The 15,556-nt window shown below is 43.8% G+C and overlaps 1 protein-coding gene across 4 annotated transcripts in view; it reads right to left on the bottom strand.

The window, feature by feature from the left end:
- Positions 1-15,556, bottom strand: part of RIOK3 (RIO kinase 3) — a 71,852-nt gene that overhangs the window by 27,547 nt on the left and 28,749 nt on the right. For all 4 annotated transcript variants that reach the window (XM_033933881.1, XM_033933878.1, XM_033933880.1 and 1 more), the window contains exons 3-5: positions 9,681-9,826; positions 3,711-3,818; positions 2,581-2,690 (exon numbers count right to left, since the gene is read on the bottom strand). In XM_033933881.1, the coding sequence (XP_033789772.1) occupies positions 2,581-2,690; positions 3,711-3,818; positions 9,681-9,826 (364 nt within the window). The remainder of the gene's footprint in view (positions 1-2,580; positions 2,691-3,710; positions 3,819-9,680; positions 9,827-15,556) is intronic.

The raw sequence follows: 15,556 nt of genomic DNA on the forward strand, positions 1-15,556 counted from the left end.
TCAAAATGTGTCAGTTTTGTGAATTTATATCTGCTGTCTATATTTTGCTCTATTTTGTCTATTTTTCTATAGTTGTTACTGATTGCATATTTTAAAGCCATCTACCTTCACCTCTTTGAAAAAAGAAAAAAATGAATATAAATGATAAGGAGAAATTAGGTTCTTACCTGCTAATTTTCTTTCTGTTAGCTTGTAGACTGGTATAGTCCTTACGAATGGGTTATATGCCTCACTGCTACCAGCATGTGGAGACTGAACACAAACTTGTACACTTCCCCATCCCCATTCGTGGTTTTGGCAATTGTGATTTCACATATTCGAGATTTTTTGGGGAGGGGGAAAAAAAGTGCTCCTGGTGCCCCCCTGATTGACATAGGCCGCCGCCTTGGCATTGTCCGACAGAACCCTGACTAACTTGCCAATCAGAAAGGACTGTAAGGCTAGACATGCCAGACAGATGGCTCTGGTCTCCAAGACCAGAAGATCAACCAAGAAGCCTCCTCCGTTGACCAGGTGCCCTGAGCTGAATGACCTAGACACTGAGCTCCACAACCGAGAAGACTGCCATCCGTGAGCAGCACCGGCCACTGTGGCTGATCCAGACTCACCCCTTGTATAAGTTTGGGGGGGGGTCTGGAACCACCAACGAAGACTGCCCCGAGCTAAGCCCAGAAGTGGAACTAGGTGATCCAGACTGTGCCTCTGAGGCGTCCACCTCCGAAGAAGAGCATACTGAAGAGGATGCATGTGGGCCCGCGACCACCTCACTACATCGAGGGAAGTTACCATTGACCCCAAGATTTGGAGGAAATCCTGCTTCTGAGGACACCGGGATGCCATAAGCAGACAAATCTGAGATTGCAATTTGCATACCCGGGTCTCTGAAAGGAAGACCTTCCTCAAGGAGGTGTCAAACAGCATGCCTAGATACTCTAGGCGCTGAGAGGGAGACACAGCTGGTTCTTGGCAAGGTTGACTACCCATCCCAGCGATTGCAAAAACTTAGAGGGGAGCCAAATTAGTCTTCCTGCCTGCTATGGAGACTGAGTTGCTAGGCAGATTCTAGCCTAATATACAAGTTTGTGCTCAGTCTCCACATGTTGGTAGCAGTGAGGCATAAAATCCATTCGTAAGGACTATACCAGTCTACCAAGCGATACAGAATTGACATTTTCTCTGCTTACAGTGTGCTTTGTGTTTTTTTCAATTTTGTGGTTACCATTATGTATCAATAAGATTGTGTGTATGAAAAATGGATGGAAGAAATTGCATAACAATTAGTAATATTATGGGGTTGGGGGTAGAGCTTGGGTAGGGGCACTCGGTTGGTATGTTGTTAAGCTTAGGGGATACTTGGCTTGAAGTTGAGAAACACTGCTGTAGATAACGTTCAGTTTTCAGAGAGACTATGGGGCAATTTTGTAAAGCATCTTTTGTGCATAAAGAATGATACACAGAAAATGTTTCCTTATAAAAGCCACAGCCAAATTCATGCATTTATGTACCCTGTCATCAGTTTGCTCGCACAACCTGCTTATGGTGTTCTTGGATAGAGTTGCAATGCACAACTGTCTTTACACACATTTACAGCTTCTTTAGAAACCTGAGTCAGCACATTTAGCTCAGTCTCTGGCAGTATTCAAATCAGGCTATAGCCCGCTTTTTAACTCCTAACTCGTATGCAAAGTACCCATGTTTGTTTTATCATTACCCCTGCGAGAAATTCCCTAATCTCTATTTGTCCTTTGTTTTGATTAGATTGTAAGATCCATCAAGCAGGGACTCTCTCTTACATGTTTAATGTATAGCACTATAGAAATTAGTAGTAGCACTATACATTTGTACAAGGTTACTTGAACATCCGAGTGTTTAGCCTTTACAAATAATGACCAGTTATTAGATTACATATGATCAAATATGCTGCGGGAAGGGGGTTTTCTGCAACAAAGTTGAGACACTATAGTTCTAAGCCCAATCTGGTTTTTGGTATATTCATAATCTCAGCTATTCACCCATTTGCCTCTGCTGTATACAAACATTTGTTGTGCACACACCAGAAAACTTGATTTGCTCTCAGGAACCAGACTGAGAAACATTCATCTAGCTTTTGGTTGAGGCACTGAGAAGATGTATACCAAAATGCAAACTACGCTCACAAACGGCAATGAGACTGTCCCTTGAATGAATTCATGATGTGCAGAATAAAAAGACCTGGATGGCAGCAATCTCTGTGGCTGGGCTGAGGCTAAGGAATGCAATGAAGGGTTCACTGAGGTTGTGTTCTGAATTTAGATCCTTTAAAAAAAATTAAAAAAAAAAGCACAACCCATTAAAAACCCATCTATTTGTTAGAGCGTTCCATAAACAAGAGCTGTTTCACAAGGACCAAATTTGAACCGGGGCACTAATATTTTATATGATTTTTAATTGTGTGTATAGATGTTCAAATTTGTACATTTGAGTATGTCTTTTTTACATTCTATATGTAAACTTGTAATCTGCCTAGTTGATAGGTGGACTAGAAATTTTTTAAATAAATAGCTAACGGACAGATTAAGTGTTTTGCTCATTACAACTTACCTTCTCCATGCGAGCAGTATTCTTTCTCCCACATACCACCTCATCGTGCTTAGTGGTAATATCTTTGCCTTTTCCAGCAAATCCCTTTTTTGGAATTGTGGTAGGTTTATCTGCAAACCAAAAAATGATGCAGGTTGACTGTAAAACACAAGCAGTGTTCATTTACATTTTCTAAGTGACCATAAGAAAACTGGCCCTAATAGTTCCACACCACTTGTTTGACTGGTCAATTATACAAAAAGACAGTATATAAAATCCATTACCTCCTAACACATCAGCTGACTATAGAATGGCTTCAATCACTGCTACTTTCACAAATAAGGTTGTACTACTATACCAAACAGTTCCTGTCCATTCAATCCTGAACCTGTTAACTGATTAATGTGTCTACTCTCTTACTATAAGGGGAGCTAGGCCTTAAAGGTCACTTTCCTGGAGGAGTCTATTAGCTGCCATCTTGCTGCTGGGGTGCACTGCAGCCATGTGTAGATACAATGTCCTACAACAAGGGGTGAGGGAAGTCACACACCCTTAACTCCATCACTAAGTACTAACATGGCTGGATTCTCCACAGACGAACCTAGATTAAACAATCTTTGTTCTCCTGGCCAGAATATATGTGGAGGGAGGGGGGAATATAGCAACTGTATTTAATAGTTATTTTAAGTATCAAGATCTTAGATTCTTTGATGGCTCCTTATTTGAAAATTATGTCCTGTGAAATTACAGATGATTCACTAATAGGGCATTTGTTGTGTTTTATTGCCTTCCAGGAAAAAGGAATTTACCTAAAAATAATTTTGTGGATATTCTTGGCTAAAAATGACTGGCTTTTATTTTTTCAGCCTTTGAACAGTAATGTAAGTTCCCAAGTATGCTGTGGTTACTCTTGTGTCCTACATTGAATTTTGATATATACAGGTTTAATAAGCCCCTACTGTAATATAATAGTTGGCCTATTTTCAGAAGAGCAACAGTCTTTAGGAAAGATGCATTAATGTTAGACAGTTAGGTAGAGTGGAGTCCAATCAGCCGCCAGCGAGTTGGGGAATCTGCGTTTTATCAGTACCACTGCTTTATGTTATCATATCCTAGTTAAACCTAGCCAAAAAACAAACACCATAGCTTACCTGCTCTGTAAGGATCATGGCGAGTATCTTGCCAGTCAACTTCATCCTCTGAGCTATCACTATCCTCATAAGGGTGCACCTTCCGATAATTCTCAAAGGAGATGCAAACTACAACAAAATACAGCACAATATTGAAAATATGGGAACATTCTCTGTCCTTGACAATTACAATCAAACAAAGTCAGTTGTGGGCAGGGGCGAAGGGTTGCCACACAGGCCCTTGAAGCCCCAGCATGTGCCACGACCAGCACTGCCTTCACTTCTCCTCCAAACCAGCAGCAGCAGTGCCTAAACAAGTTAAGCTTTTGCAGGATCAATTGTTGGGGCAGAGCTGGCAGACATGTCTTTATAGAGTCAGCCTTGTGAGGTTTTTTTTTTTTTTTGACACTCATGCTGGACATTAGAGATAGAGAGATGAGAGGAAAAAGAAAGATTAGGTTCTTATCTCAATAATCATCTTTCTTGTAGATGTGTCTAGTGTTCTTGAACCATAGGGTCTTGCATCTGAACCCACAAATTGCTTGCTGAAAACTGTCAGTCATCTTTTCAACTCCACCTCCTTCCCAGGGAGCTGCTCCTGTCCCCCCAGTTCATACAAAAGCAATCAAGTAACTGTAATAGAAAATATAACTGGAAGGAGGAAAACAGGGAAGAATCCAACAGCACAATTCTGTTCTGCTCTGTAACAAATATTACCAATAAACATTATAATATTCTGTCAGCTACTATAAAGAGATAAGATTAGTGCTGTTTGTACATGTTTTTGTAAGAGCTCACAGCCATTCGCATGTCCCATTATCCAGCAGATACTGGAAGCAGACTATACATCTCGGAGTGTACTCTCCACCGCCCCCCCCCCCCCCCCCTCAGTTCAAGACAGATTTCTCCAGCTCCAGATTGATTCCAAGGCAGAAGGCAGGCGAAGCCTACATACTCCCCAATCCTGAAATGTTTTGTGTCTTCTGAGCAGGGACTGTCTAATTGTATTTTAAAATGTACAGTGCTGCATATGCCTTTCAGCGCTATAGAAATAATAAATAATAGTAGTAGAGCGGCTTCAGGACCACTAGAAGTCTACAAGAAAGATTATTGAGATAAGAACCTAATCTTTCTTTCCAGTGCAATTTGTCTAGTGCTCCTGAAACATAGGGACATACCAAAGCAGTCCCCAGAGTCTAGGGAGGGCCCACTGAGCCTGCCTTCAGAACAGAGAACCTGAAAGCAGCATCTTTCCTGGTTGCTACATCCACCCTACAGAACATGGTAAGATATAGAGGGTAAACCAAGTCGCTGCTCTACAGCGAGATCCTAGCAAAAACGGTAGCAGAACGAGACTTGGGGGTGATCGTCAGTGAGGACATGAAGTCTGCCAATCAAGTGGAGCAGGCTTCATCCAAGGCAAGACAAATAATGGGTTGCATACGAAGGGGTTTCGTCAGCCGTAAGGAAGAAGTCATTATGCCATTGTATAGATCCATGGTGAGGCCCCACCTGGAATACTGTGTGCAATTTTGGAGGCCACATTATCGCAAGGATGTGCTGAGACTGGAGTCGGTGCAGAGAATGGCCACCCGGATGGTCTCGGGTCTCAAGGATCTTCCATATGAAGAACGGCTTGACAAATTACAGCTATACTCGCTCGAGGAGCGCAGAGAGAGGGGAGATATGATCGAGACGTTCAAGTATCTTACGGGCCGCATCGAGGCGGAGGAAGATATCTTCTTTTTCAAGGGTCCCACGACAACAAGAGGGCATCCGTGGAAAATCAGGGGCGGGAAACTACGAGGTGACACCAGGAAATTCTTTTTCACTGAAAGAGTGGTTGATCGCTGGAACAGTCTTCCACTACAGGTGATTGAGGCCAGCAGCGTGCCTGATTTTAAGGCCAAATGGGATAGACACGTGGGATCTATTCACAGAGAAAGGTAGGGGAGGGTCATTAGGGTGGGCAGACTAGATGGGCTGTGGCCCTTATCTGCCGTCTATTTCTATGTTTCTATGTTTCTACAGATTTCATTGGGCAATATAGTCTTAGTCTCCGCCCATGGGGTAGAAACTCCTCTGGTAGAGTGAGCTTTCAACACAAATTGCAGCTGCTTACTGCAGTCCACATATGCAAAGGAAATAGTCATCTCAATCCATCTAAAAATCAAGGCTTTAGACGCCAGCCTTCCTTTCTTGGCATGACGGGTCAGAACAAAAAGGTGATACAATAAACGAAACTCATTGGTAGCTTCAAAGTACTGAGTACCGAGTATCTACGAAATACAACGCTTTATCCTTTTTCTTAGACCTCATAGGGTAAAAAGCGAGCAAAGACACTTCCTGATTAATGTGGAAGGCAGCGAAAACTTTCAGTAAGAAGGATGGAACCATGTTTAAGAAGAGCCCTGCTTCTATAATTTGGAGACTCATCTGACCAATGTAACCACCACCACCTTGATCGTAAGATCAAGAGAAACCTCCTGTAAGGGCTTATACGGTGGTCCACTAAGAAACTGCAATACGGTGTTAAACCTGGCTCAAGGCTGTGTCTATTAACAAGACTCCCAGTTACTCCAGGTGCTGTGTCGGCTCCAGATGACTCTTCTTGAAGCTGGAAATCCAGCCCGTCCTGTAGAAGCTGCACCACTCTCAAAACCGCCAGTTTGACTTCCCTCTTTGGACAGAACTCTGATGAGCCAGTTGTCCAAATATAGGTGCCCTTGTATCCCCAGCCTTGCAGAAGTGCGTTGCCACTACCACCCATCACCTTAGTTAAGGTGCGAGATTCTGTTGCTAGGCCCAAAGGGAGCACCAAGAACAGTCAGTGCTGCTTCAGTACATGAAACTGCAAGTACTTCTTGTGAGCTGGGAAAATGGGAATGTAGGTGTTGGGGGAATTTCTCACCACCCTAAATTTGACAGAAGCCTAACGCCACAGCCACTATGACTGACCAAACAGTCTCCATGCTGAAGTGTGGTTCTTTCAGGGCCGCACTGACAGACGCCTCTTTGGTCCGAGCCCGATTCTTCATCCATGACCAGCTCTACAGCACAAAGATCCAGTAGCCTTTGCACTGTTGCCAGGACTATGAGAGCTCTCACTGGTCAGCTGGCCAGAGAATCTACAAAGCAGTCTTGAAGTGGTGCACAGAACTCTATTTTGTAACTGTCCCAAACAACTTCTAAGACCCGGTGGTCTGTGTCAATCTGAGCTTAGACTAACCAAAAGGCCGACAGCCTGTCCCCAATCTGGGGGTACTCGGCCCCTGCCTGGTGTTATTGTGATTTATTAGAGGCTGGGGGATAAGCGAGAGCCTGATGCTTCCTGTCTCCTGCCTCCACTGGACCTTCTCTGCATCGCTTGGTCTGCCGCATAAGGATGGAAGCTTCGAGAACCTCAAAAATTGCACCATCACAGATCCCTAGCCAACCAGGGTCTGCTGTCTGATAAGGCCTTAGGATTACTGTCTGTAACACTTGCCATCAGCTCATCCAGACCCTTGCCAAATAGATCTGCACCTGAAAGGGAAGTCTGCTCAGTGTGGCTTTAGAGGCTGAATCTTCTGCCCACTGTTTGATCCAAAACATACACTGGGCAGAGATATCATAGGCTAACACCTTGCTCACAACTCTGATGATATACAGAGCATCCACTATATAAAATTCATCCCAGAAAGGAGCATTTGGGGGGAATAGAGGCTTGAGACAGGCAGGTGCGGCAATCACATGCCACAAAGGAAATTGCAGCTGCCGCCTTAATTCCTCAAGGCAAGGTTCAAATTGCCTCTTGAGGAACAAGTTCACTTTATGGTCCGGAGAATCCTTTAACATCACATCTTCTTCACTGGGCAAGGATGTCATTTGGTGACCTGTGCCACCAGCAAATCCACCTTCGGCTGAACAGACAACTGCTGGAAATCCGGAACCACTGAGTAAAGCTTGGCCACAGCCTTAGCCACTGCAGGGACCCCTCTGGAGATTCCCATTGGTCTGTAACCAGCTTTCTGAAGTCTGGATACGAAGGAAAGCATGCAGTTGGAGCAACGGAGTTACTCATAACTAAGCACCGAGATGAGGGAACTGGAGTGACTTCCAGCTTCAATTCTCACAGCAAGGTGAAAATAAATGCATGAGAGCACAGAGGCCTTCAAAAGCCAGCGCACTGTGGGGGTCTTCCTCCTGGTCCAGGGCCACTGCGGCTTCTTGAATGCTGTTCTCATGCAAAGAAGCAGACTCTGCCAACAAAACTTCATCCTGGGACAACAGTGGCATGGAATCAGATTTTTCACCCCTCCAGTCTATGTCAGATTGAACCTCCTGTTGCAAGCCTCTGCCCTCGTCTAGCCAGGACATAAGGTGAGGGGACTAGCCCTGCGCCACAGCCTCTGGTGTGCTGCAAGCAGACATTGAGGATCCTTGGCAGCTCAAGTAGGTAGTTCAAAAGGGGCTCAAAAAAAATCTAGTGAAGCCTTGAACTCGGGTCTCAACCCCAACAGAAGCCCCCTGCTGGTCCTTCTCAGCTTCGTATCCCCCACACACATCTGCACTTGGCCAAAGCACCTTTGAAGGGCTTTGGAAAGGGTCTCCCCTGGGAGCGTGCCTCTTGTGGATACCCAACCATGGAGGATTCTGAGGAGGCTGAGCACAAGGCTCCCACAGCCCCATCCCTCGTGTGCTCCGTCATGGACACTCCTCGGCTAGCCATCCAGTGCAAAATTGCTATGATGTAGGGGTAGGAAGGCCTGAGGGTTCCATTCCTGTCAATTTTAAACAAAATCAAGGGGTTATGAGGCAGATGAAGACTTTAGAAAAAGAAAAGATCATTTAAAATCCAAGATGGCCACTGCTAGCAAAATCACCAAAAATAGTCCATGGAGACTTCCCTGAAGGACAAAACAAAAACAAACAAACCACAGGTAAAGAGGTTTTAGAGGAGGGGAACCTAGGCTCTGGGTATAGAAAGCTTAAAATTCAACTTTTGAAGACCCTCCTCCCAATTTTCCCCATAGGCTTACTCACTGTGCAATGTGTTGACTGCCTTTTTCAACATAGGAATTCAGCTGGCACAAATGAAGAAATCTGCCTCAAACAGATTCACTGGATGAACCTGGTCTTTGGGCTGCTAGACTAAGCCTCAACCCCTGGAAAACCTAGTCATAAAGGGAAGAGAACCATGCAGCTGGCCCACTGGCGCTCAAGCTCCTGAATAAATCAGAGATGCGAGCAGTTATGCAGGAACAGCCCCTGAGCTTCAAAAATACAAAAGCAGGTTGGCTAGCTTGGTGTCCTCAAAGGGCTGATCCTGCTATTGCAAGCCTCCCTAGGACCTGCCTTAAGCCCTAGTGGTCCAGCAGTGAGCTGGGACAAGAACAATCCTTCCCACGTCCAGTCCCGGCCAACTGTTAACCACCTCGCTTCCCTCCCATCTTCTGGACCCCTCTCCAACATACCTTTTGAACTCTGGTGGTCTAGCAGTGAAGTAGGGCAGGAGTGATTTTTCTTCACTCATGCCCCGTGCAGTGCCACAATTAGAAATGGATGCAAGTTCCCGGGAAGTCTTGTGAGACAATGAGAACTCCGAAAACTTGCAGCCATTTCTGATTGTGGCTCCACATGGGGCAGGAGCGAAGAAAAAGTGCTCCTGCCCTGCTTCACCACTAGACCACCAGGATTCAAAAGGTCTGTTATAGAGGGGTCTGTGAGGCGGGAGGAAAGCAGGAACAGTTGTCTGGGACAGGAACACAGGAAGGATCACTCCTGTCCGGGTTCGCCGCTGGACCACCAGAGCTTAAGGCAGGCCTGCAGTGGGCCTCCAAGGCTGGGTGCTCAGAAGTTTATATTCGAGTGAACCTTCCCCAACCCCCTTTTGTTTTGGGAGGGGTTGGGGGGGGAGAGGTTACCTCGGTTGATAAATGGATCTGTTTATATTCAAGTATATACGGTAAGCCTTCAAAATCCAAACTGTTAGAACAATCATGGCAGTACCTTTGCTGTCACCATTAAACTTCTTTTCCTCTCTCCGAAGCTGGGCATCATACTCTCTATCAAATTGGGTCTGCAGCATCTGAGCTAACATCAGGTCACTGGATGTATCAACATCTTCTCCCGTAAGGAAGGGTCCCTCCTCAACTCTAAGCATAGCAAAAAGGACAGCAGTCAGCATTAGTTTACATTACAGTACTATTTTCCTTCAAACTGGTCATTTCTCTAAGGTCAAAAGGTTCATTATAGTGTGGACAGCAGAAAGGCAAACCATTAAGAACACATTTGTTGATGGAATAGATGACTGCTTAAATTCAGGAAAGTATTTTAACTGCAATGTATAAAAAGGTTAGCTATACATGGTTCACTACATTAAGACAAAATTGAATAGTGATCTTGTGTAGGTCACAACCCATGGGGCAGAAGCAGCAAAGGAAAAATTTTACTGAAGGATCTTACTGAAGGATCCGACAGTCCGTGCTTCTGCAGAATGCCAGTGTCATAAGTCATATGGTGATTTTATACAGCAAGTGCTTCCTGTGTTATTTTGAGAACAAATGCCATACTTAGTTAACACTAGAAAATGACACAGGGACCAGTATCCATGTTAACCACGAGACAGGGATGGTGACAGAGATAGTCTCTGTTTCATTCTCTTAAAAACTTTAGACTAGTATCAATATGTAAAAACAACTAGCAACTGAATTTAATGATTAAAAGACTGCAGAAGTTGCTTTTGGATTTAAATGAACTAAACTTCTCCCTCCGTATCCACGGTGGTTAGGAGCAGAGCTGGCCTGCGAATATTAAACTGCAAATAATATTCAGGCCGGTTCTGTCCCTAACCCCCGCTTCCCCTGGCTATTTTAAGCCCTGTGAGCACCCCCCCCCCCCTTTAAGCCTTACCTGGTGGTCTAGCAGGTTTTCGGGCAGGAGCAATCTTCCCACACTCAGATCGCTCACAGGAAATGGCTGCCTTGAGCTCCCGTCGTCTCTCAAGACTATGACAGGAGCTCAAGGCAGCCATTTCCTATGAGCGATCTGCACGGGGCAAGAGTGTGGGAAGATTCCTCCTGCCCGAAAACCCGCTAGACCACCAGGTAAGGCTTAGGTAAGGCTTAAGGGGGGCTCACAGGGCTTAAAATAGCCTGAAAAATGAAAGTGAATTTTTTGGCAGAAAATCGCGAATAATCGAAACCGTAGATATGGAAACCGTTAATACGGAGGGGGAAGGTACTGTTAAATGACATTTGTATCTTGGTCTGCCTTTGATGTGGCAGACTCCAACCATCTGCAACATCCTTCCATCATGTGCCCAGCGGCTCAAACATCTTGCTGTTACAAATTCATTCCATCACTGCTGGCATCAAGGATCATTTCCAAAATTTAACAGACGAACATTTATTTTCCTGTTCATCCACTACACAGTTTAGGTTTTCTTCTACACTCATTTCTGAAAGACAATCCAATTACCTTTCCAGATGTAAAAACATGGCAACAATCTTTGGGAAGGTTGTACCGAAATGGAAGGCTCTATTTGTGATTTAAACAGTTGTACAGAATATTGTCCCTTTTTATACTTTTAATAAAAAGATTTAAATATAAAATCATAAGTGTTTGAGGCTTGTGCAAATGAGAACAGAACCCGCGGGGACAGAGCAGGGACAAACTTTGTCCCCCATGTCAACCACCACAATTACCAAGTATGGTATTTGTTCTCAAAATAACACAGGAAGCACTTGCTGTACAAGATCACCATATGACCCCTAACTGGCATTGGGCAGAGACATGGGCCATGTCAGGTCCTTCAATACAATTTTATTTAGTTAGTTTTTCTCAGCTTTTAGCCTTCACCACTTCTATCCCATTGGCGATTCTCCCGCACTTTCTGTGGCGTCTTCTGATCTGTGTTGCCAAGTACTTTTGCTTGCTTGTCAAGTCACTTAATTCACCATTGCCTCAGACACAACACAAATATAAGTCCTCCAAGGACCTGGAAATGCCTACTGTACCTAACTCATATTGCGCTACTAAAAAGGGGAAAGCTCAATCAAAATAAAAAATAGGTGCATCATGAACTGGCTCCTCCTGATTTACTGAAAAATAAGCAGTTTTGCATTGAACACTAAAACCCATCACACCAAATGCTCTTTTCAGATGCCAATTACACAAACAAGACTTGTTTACTATGCCAAAGTTTAAAAACCAGACTGGAAAGCACCAGAGATGTTTAAAAATAGTGAGAACCTGGTACAAGCGAACCACAGAACATGCCAAGATTATCTCTCCACAGTAGTGGCACAATTTTGGTGTCACTGATAGAGAAGCAAGATTAAGTTTTCTAAAAATTCATTACCGTAGTAACAAATGGATACCAGGGGAATATGAGAAAGCTCAGCAATTTCCAGCTTCCATTAGTTTCAGTTTAAAAATAAAAATAAGTGTGGTTTTAAACCGTTAGACTTTTGTTGCTGTACTTAACATGCAGAAGAGTTTCCAAATCTGAGGTGGAATCGAAAAGTAACTTATTCAGCTTATTTAATATAGAAAAGAAACCGATTAGATTTTCCCCACACACACACATTTTCTAGTAGCCAAGTAGTTGAACTGAAATATGTTTAGGGATGGGTAGTGGCATACACTGACCTTTACAAGAAGAGAGGATCAACAGCAACATAACACCTCCCTATCTAAAAAAAACAAAATAGGCATAGCAGCTCTTCCTTACCCCAAATATCTAGTTCATCAATACATCTATTGAGAAAAGTGAACAAGCCAAATTACTACAGATATACTAACAGATCTAATTCTTATTGTAAACCGCATAGATTCCTTGCAGAGAAATGCGGTATAAGACCCAGTATTGTATTGCAATACCTGGTCCCAGTCACACAGGCAGAACAGATATAAAACAGAATGACTGCAAACTAGAAATACATAGACAGAAATTAAACTGAAACCTCAAGCATCATATGATGGTATGCACAGGAACAGATGCTAAACAGTGTCTCACCCGTCTCCCTCTTAGAAATCCTTGATTTTCTACTTCTCCAGTGCCAGTAATCTTGTTACTGGAAATCGGGTCTGCCGTGCAACTCCATCAGGTGCCTGCCAAGGTCAGTGTTAGATGTTGTGATGTCTGAGCTCTAAAAAGGATCGGGACCATAGCAAGCTTGTGAAAGACAAGATGGCAGAATCGTACAGCCCTGTGTGGACCTGGTAGGGGCAGCCTGGATCGCCAAAGTTACAGCCTTGATAAAAGGCTCCTTCCCCTGGATCGAGCCAAGGAGAAAGTGGATGGTATGACTTGGAACTCAGCTTTTCAACAACGGTGACATTGAAGATCAGGTGAATGGAATGCAAGCTACTCAAGATAGTACCCAAAAAATTTAATGGCTCTTCAAAAAAAAAAATTAAGAGTAATCTCCACTTCGTGGGGCTCCCAGAGACCATCACTGATGTGGAGCTTCAAGGCTTGGTTGACCAACTAGCTCATTAACCGTACCAACTGATCTGGGCCTGCTCCACATAGAAGAATGCATAGGCTTGGAATGCATCAGACAACAGTCGCACAACTTCAGATGGTTATTACCCTACTAAACTATGCCCATAAACAGGTCAACTTGCAAGCAGTGCGAGGAGATCAAATGTTGAATTATGAAATAAGAGTCCTATGTTTTCAGAGATGCAGTGTTGTCCCAATTTTTCACCTTACTCACCTGGAAGATCCAATTTGTGATGCTATGTTTGTAGGTAACCCAGCAGAGCACTACACACTACTACGAGGATGTGGCATTGGCTCAGGCCTTTACGATAGCACTGGTTTCAACCAGAGCTTCTGGGTGAAATACGACACCCTGAATAATACTGAAACTATCCATTTATGTTATGATTACGGGGGACAGAGTCCCTATTGAACTTTTGAGGATGATTTAGAGTGCAAATCTTCAAAGCAGCCTTTTGAACCTTATGCATGATAACCTAGTACTTGAGGAGAAGCTGACTGATCAGGGTGCAATTGTGTATGTTAAAGCAATGGATATGGGCGTATGAGTATGTGGGAAGAGCCTCTATATAACTTGTTATTTGGACAATTTAAGACCATGTGGACTTAGTGCCTGGCTTTGTGGATGAGACTTGTGATGACATTGCAACTAACCACCTGAGGGCTGAACAGCTTGGACCAGAATCTTCTTTAGTTTCCTTACCAGCACCTTGGTGCAGTAACAAAACTTAAACCTTGAAACTTCTGTTAGTAATAATAATCGAACTGGGAGAGTGCTATCACCAATAATTGAGACTGAATAAACGCTTGTCCAAAGAATATGTTGATTGTTGTTGGGGCTTGGAGTCCATAATCTAAGGCAGAGCTCTTAGATGCCGGCCTTAAGCAAGATGTACCGTACTTTTATTTTTTCTAGCAAGTGCTGGCAGTCTGGAGGGAGGATGTACTCTCTTTTTGGCAATTTACTAATGGATTTCTGAGGAAACGTCTATATATGATTTGTTCTCAACAAGGGAATGTTATGAATGGGGGAAGAGCTATGTTCTGAGGGTTTGTTGGGGGGGATTGGATGGGAAGGGTACTTCAAATTGTTCAGCTTAGGTACAGCAGATTAGAGGGACATGTGCCAAGTTTTTATTTTTGAGGAAGAGATGTTTCATCTTTCTGATTCTTTAGACATCTTTGCTTGAGGTGGGGGGAGGCTTCTGATAGTGCTGCCCGATTCAGGGAAATTTTTTTCCAATTCGATTTGGCCTATTGAATTGATTGACTTTTCCCACCCAATCGAGCGTTTTATTGTGGGGGGGGTTTTCAGAAGGCCTGGCGGGTTTATTTTTGCTGCCTCTTCACCCACCCTACCTTCCTTTGCCCTCTCCAACCCCACACCGGTGCTGTAGTTCCCCTTGTAAAAATTAGATGCTGCTACAGTAGATTTCTTTAGCGATGTCACTAGTTAAGACTACAGGAGAATAAGTCATGCCTCCAGACCAGTCGAATAAAGAACCACTGGTGGCTCATTGTAAACAATATCAACATGATTTTAACTCCCTGAAATGCACTATACTAGAGCAATGTAGACCAGCAACGAGGAGGGGCAACTGGTGGCGGTTTCTCCGCCAGAGACAGCAGAGATGGGTTTTTCAGCTGGACACTAGGAACCCGAAAGGTCTCAATAATCAAGCAGAATGGTCTGCTTTCTACTGATAACCTTGTTAGCACGTTTGTATAATTCCTCCCACAAGATGACATAAGCAAGGGGGAGGTGTTTCTCACTGTTTAAATTCTTGAAAGGCAGGGGTGTCCAAGTCCCTCCTCGAGGGCCACAATCCAGTCGGGTTTTCAGGATTTCCCCAATGAATATGCATGAGATCTATTAGCATACAATAAAAGCAGTGCATACAAATAGATCTCATGCATATTCATTGGGGAAATCCTGAAAACCTGACTGGATTGTGGCCCTCGAGGAGGGACTTGGACATCCCTGCTGTAAGCGTATGTTTGTGCGACTCCTCCCACAAGATGAAAGCAAAAATGGTTCCACCTATAACTAGAATGTTTAACAATATGGTCAATGCTGAAGCGATGTCAGAAAACCTTTGTGGCTCAGATTAGTGCTCCTAAAGCCTGGGAAAGGCCAAGCTCCTATAGGCCCATATCACTATTGGACTTCTGAGGTCAAATTTCTCGCTATATGATTGTAATATGTTTGGTTAAATTTGCTTTCTGTACAAGTTTTACTTGATATTATATTGAAATCAATAAAATACTTAAATATAAAAAAAAAGAGAGCACCTGCTACAGCTGCAGCAGAACAGAACTTCATGGACCTGACAAGTACTCTCTGCGCCTGAAACTTCTTACTCTTCCAGGTAAA

Source organism: Geotrypetes seraphini, chromosome 2 (assembly GCF_902459505.1).
Source record: "Geotrypetes seraphini chromosome 2, aGeoSer1.1, whole genome shotgun sequence".
NCBI classification, from domain to species: Eukaryota; Metazoa; Chordata; class Amphibia; order Gymnophiona; family Dermophiidae; genus Geotrypetes; species Geotrypetes seraphini.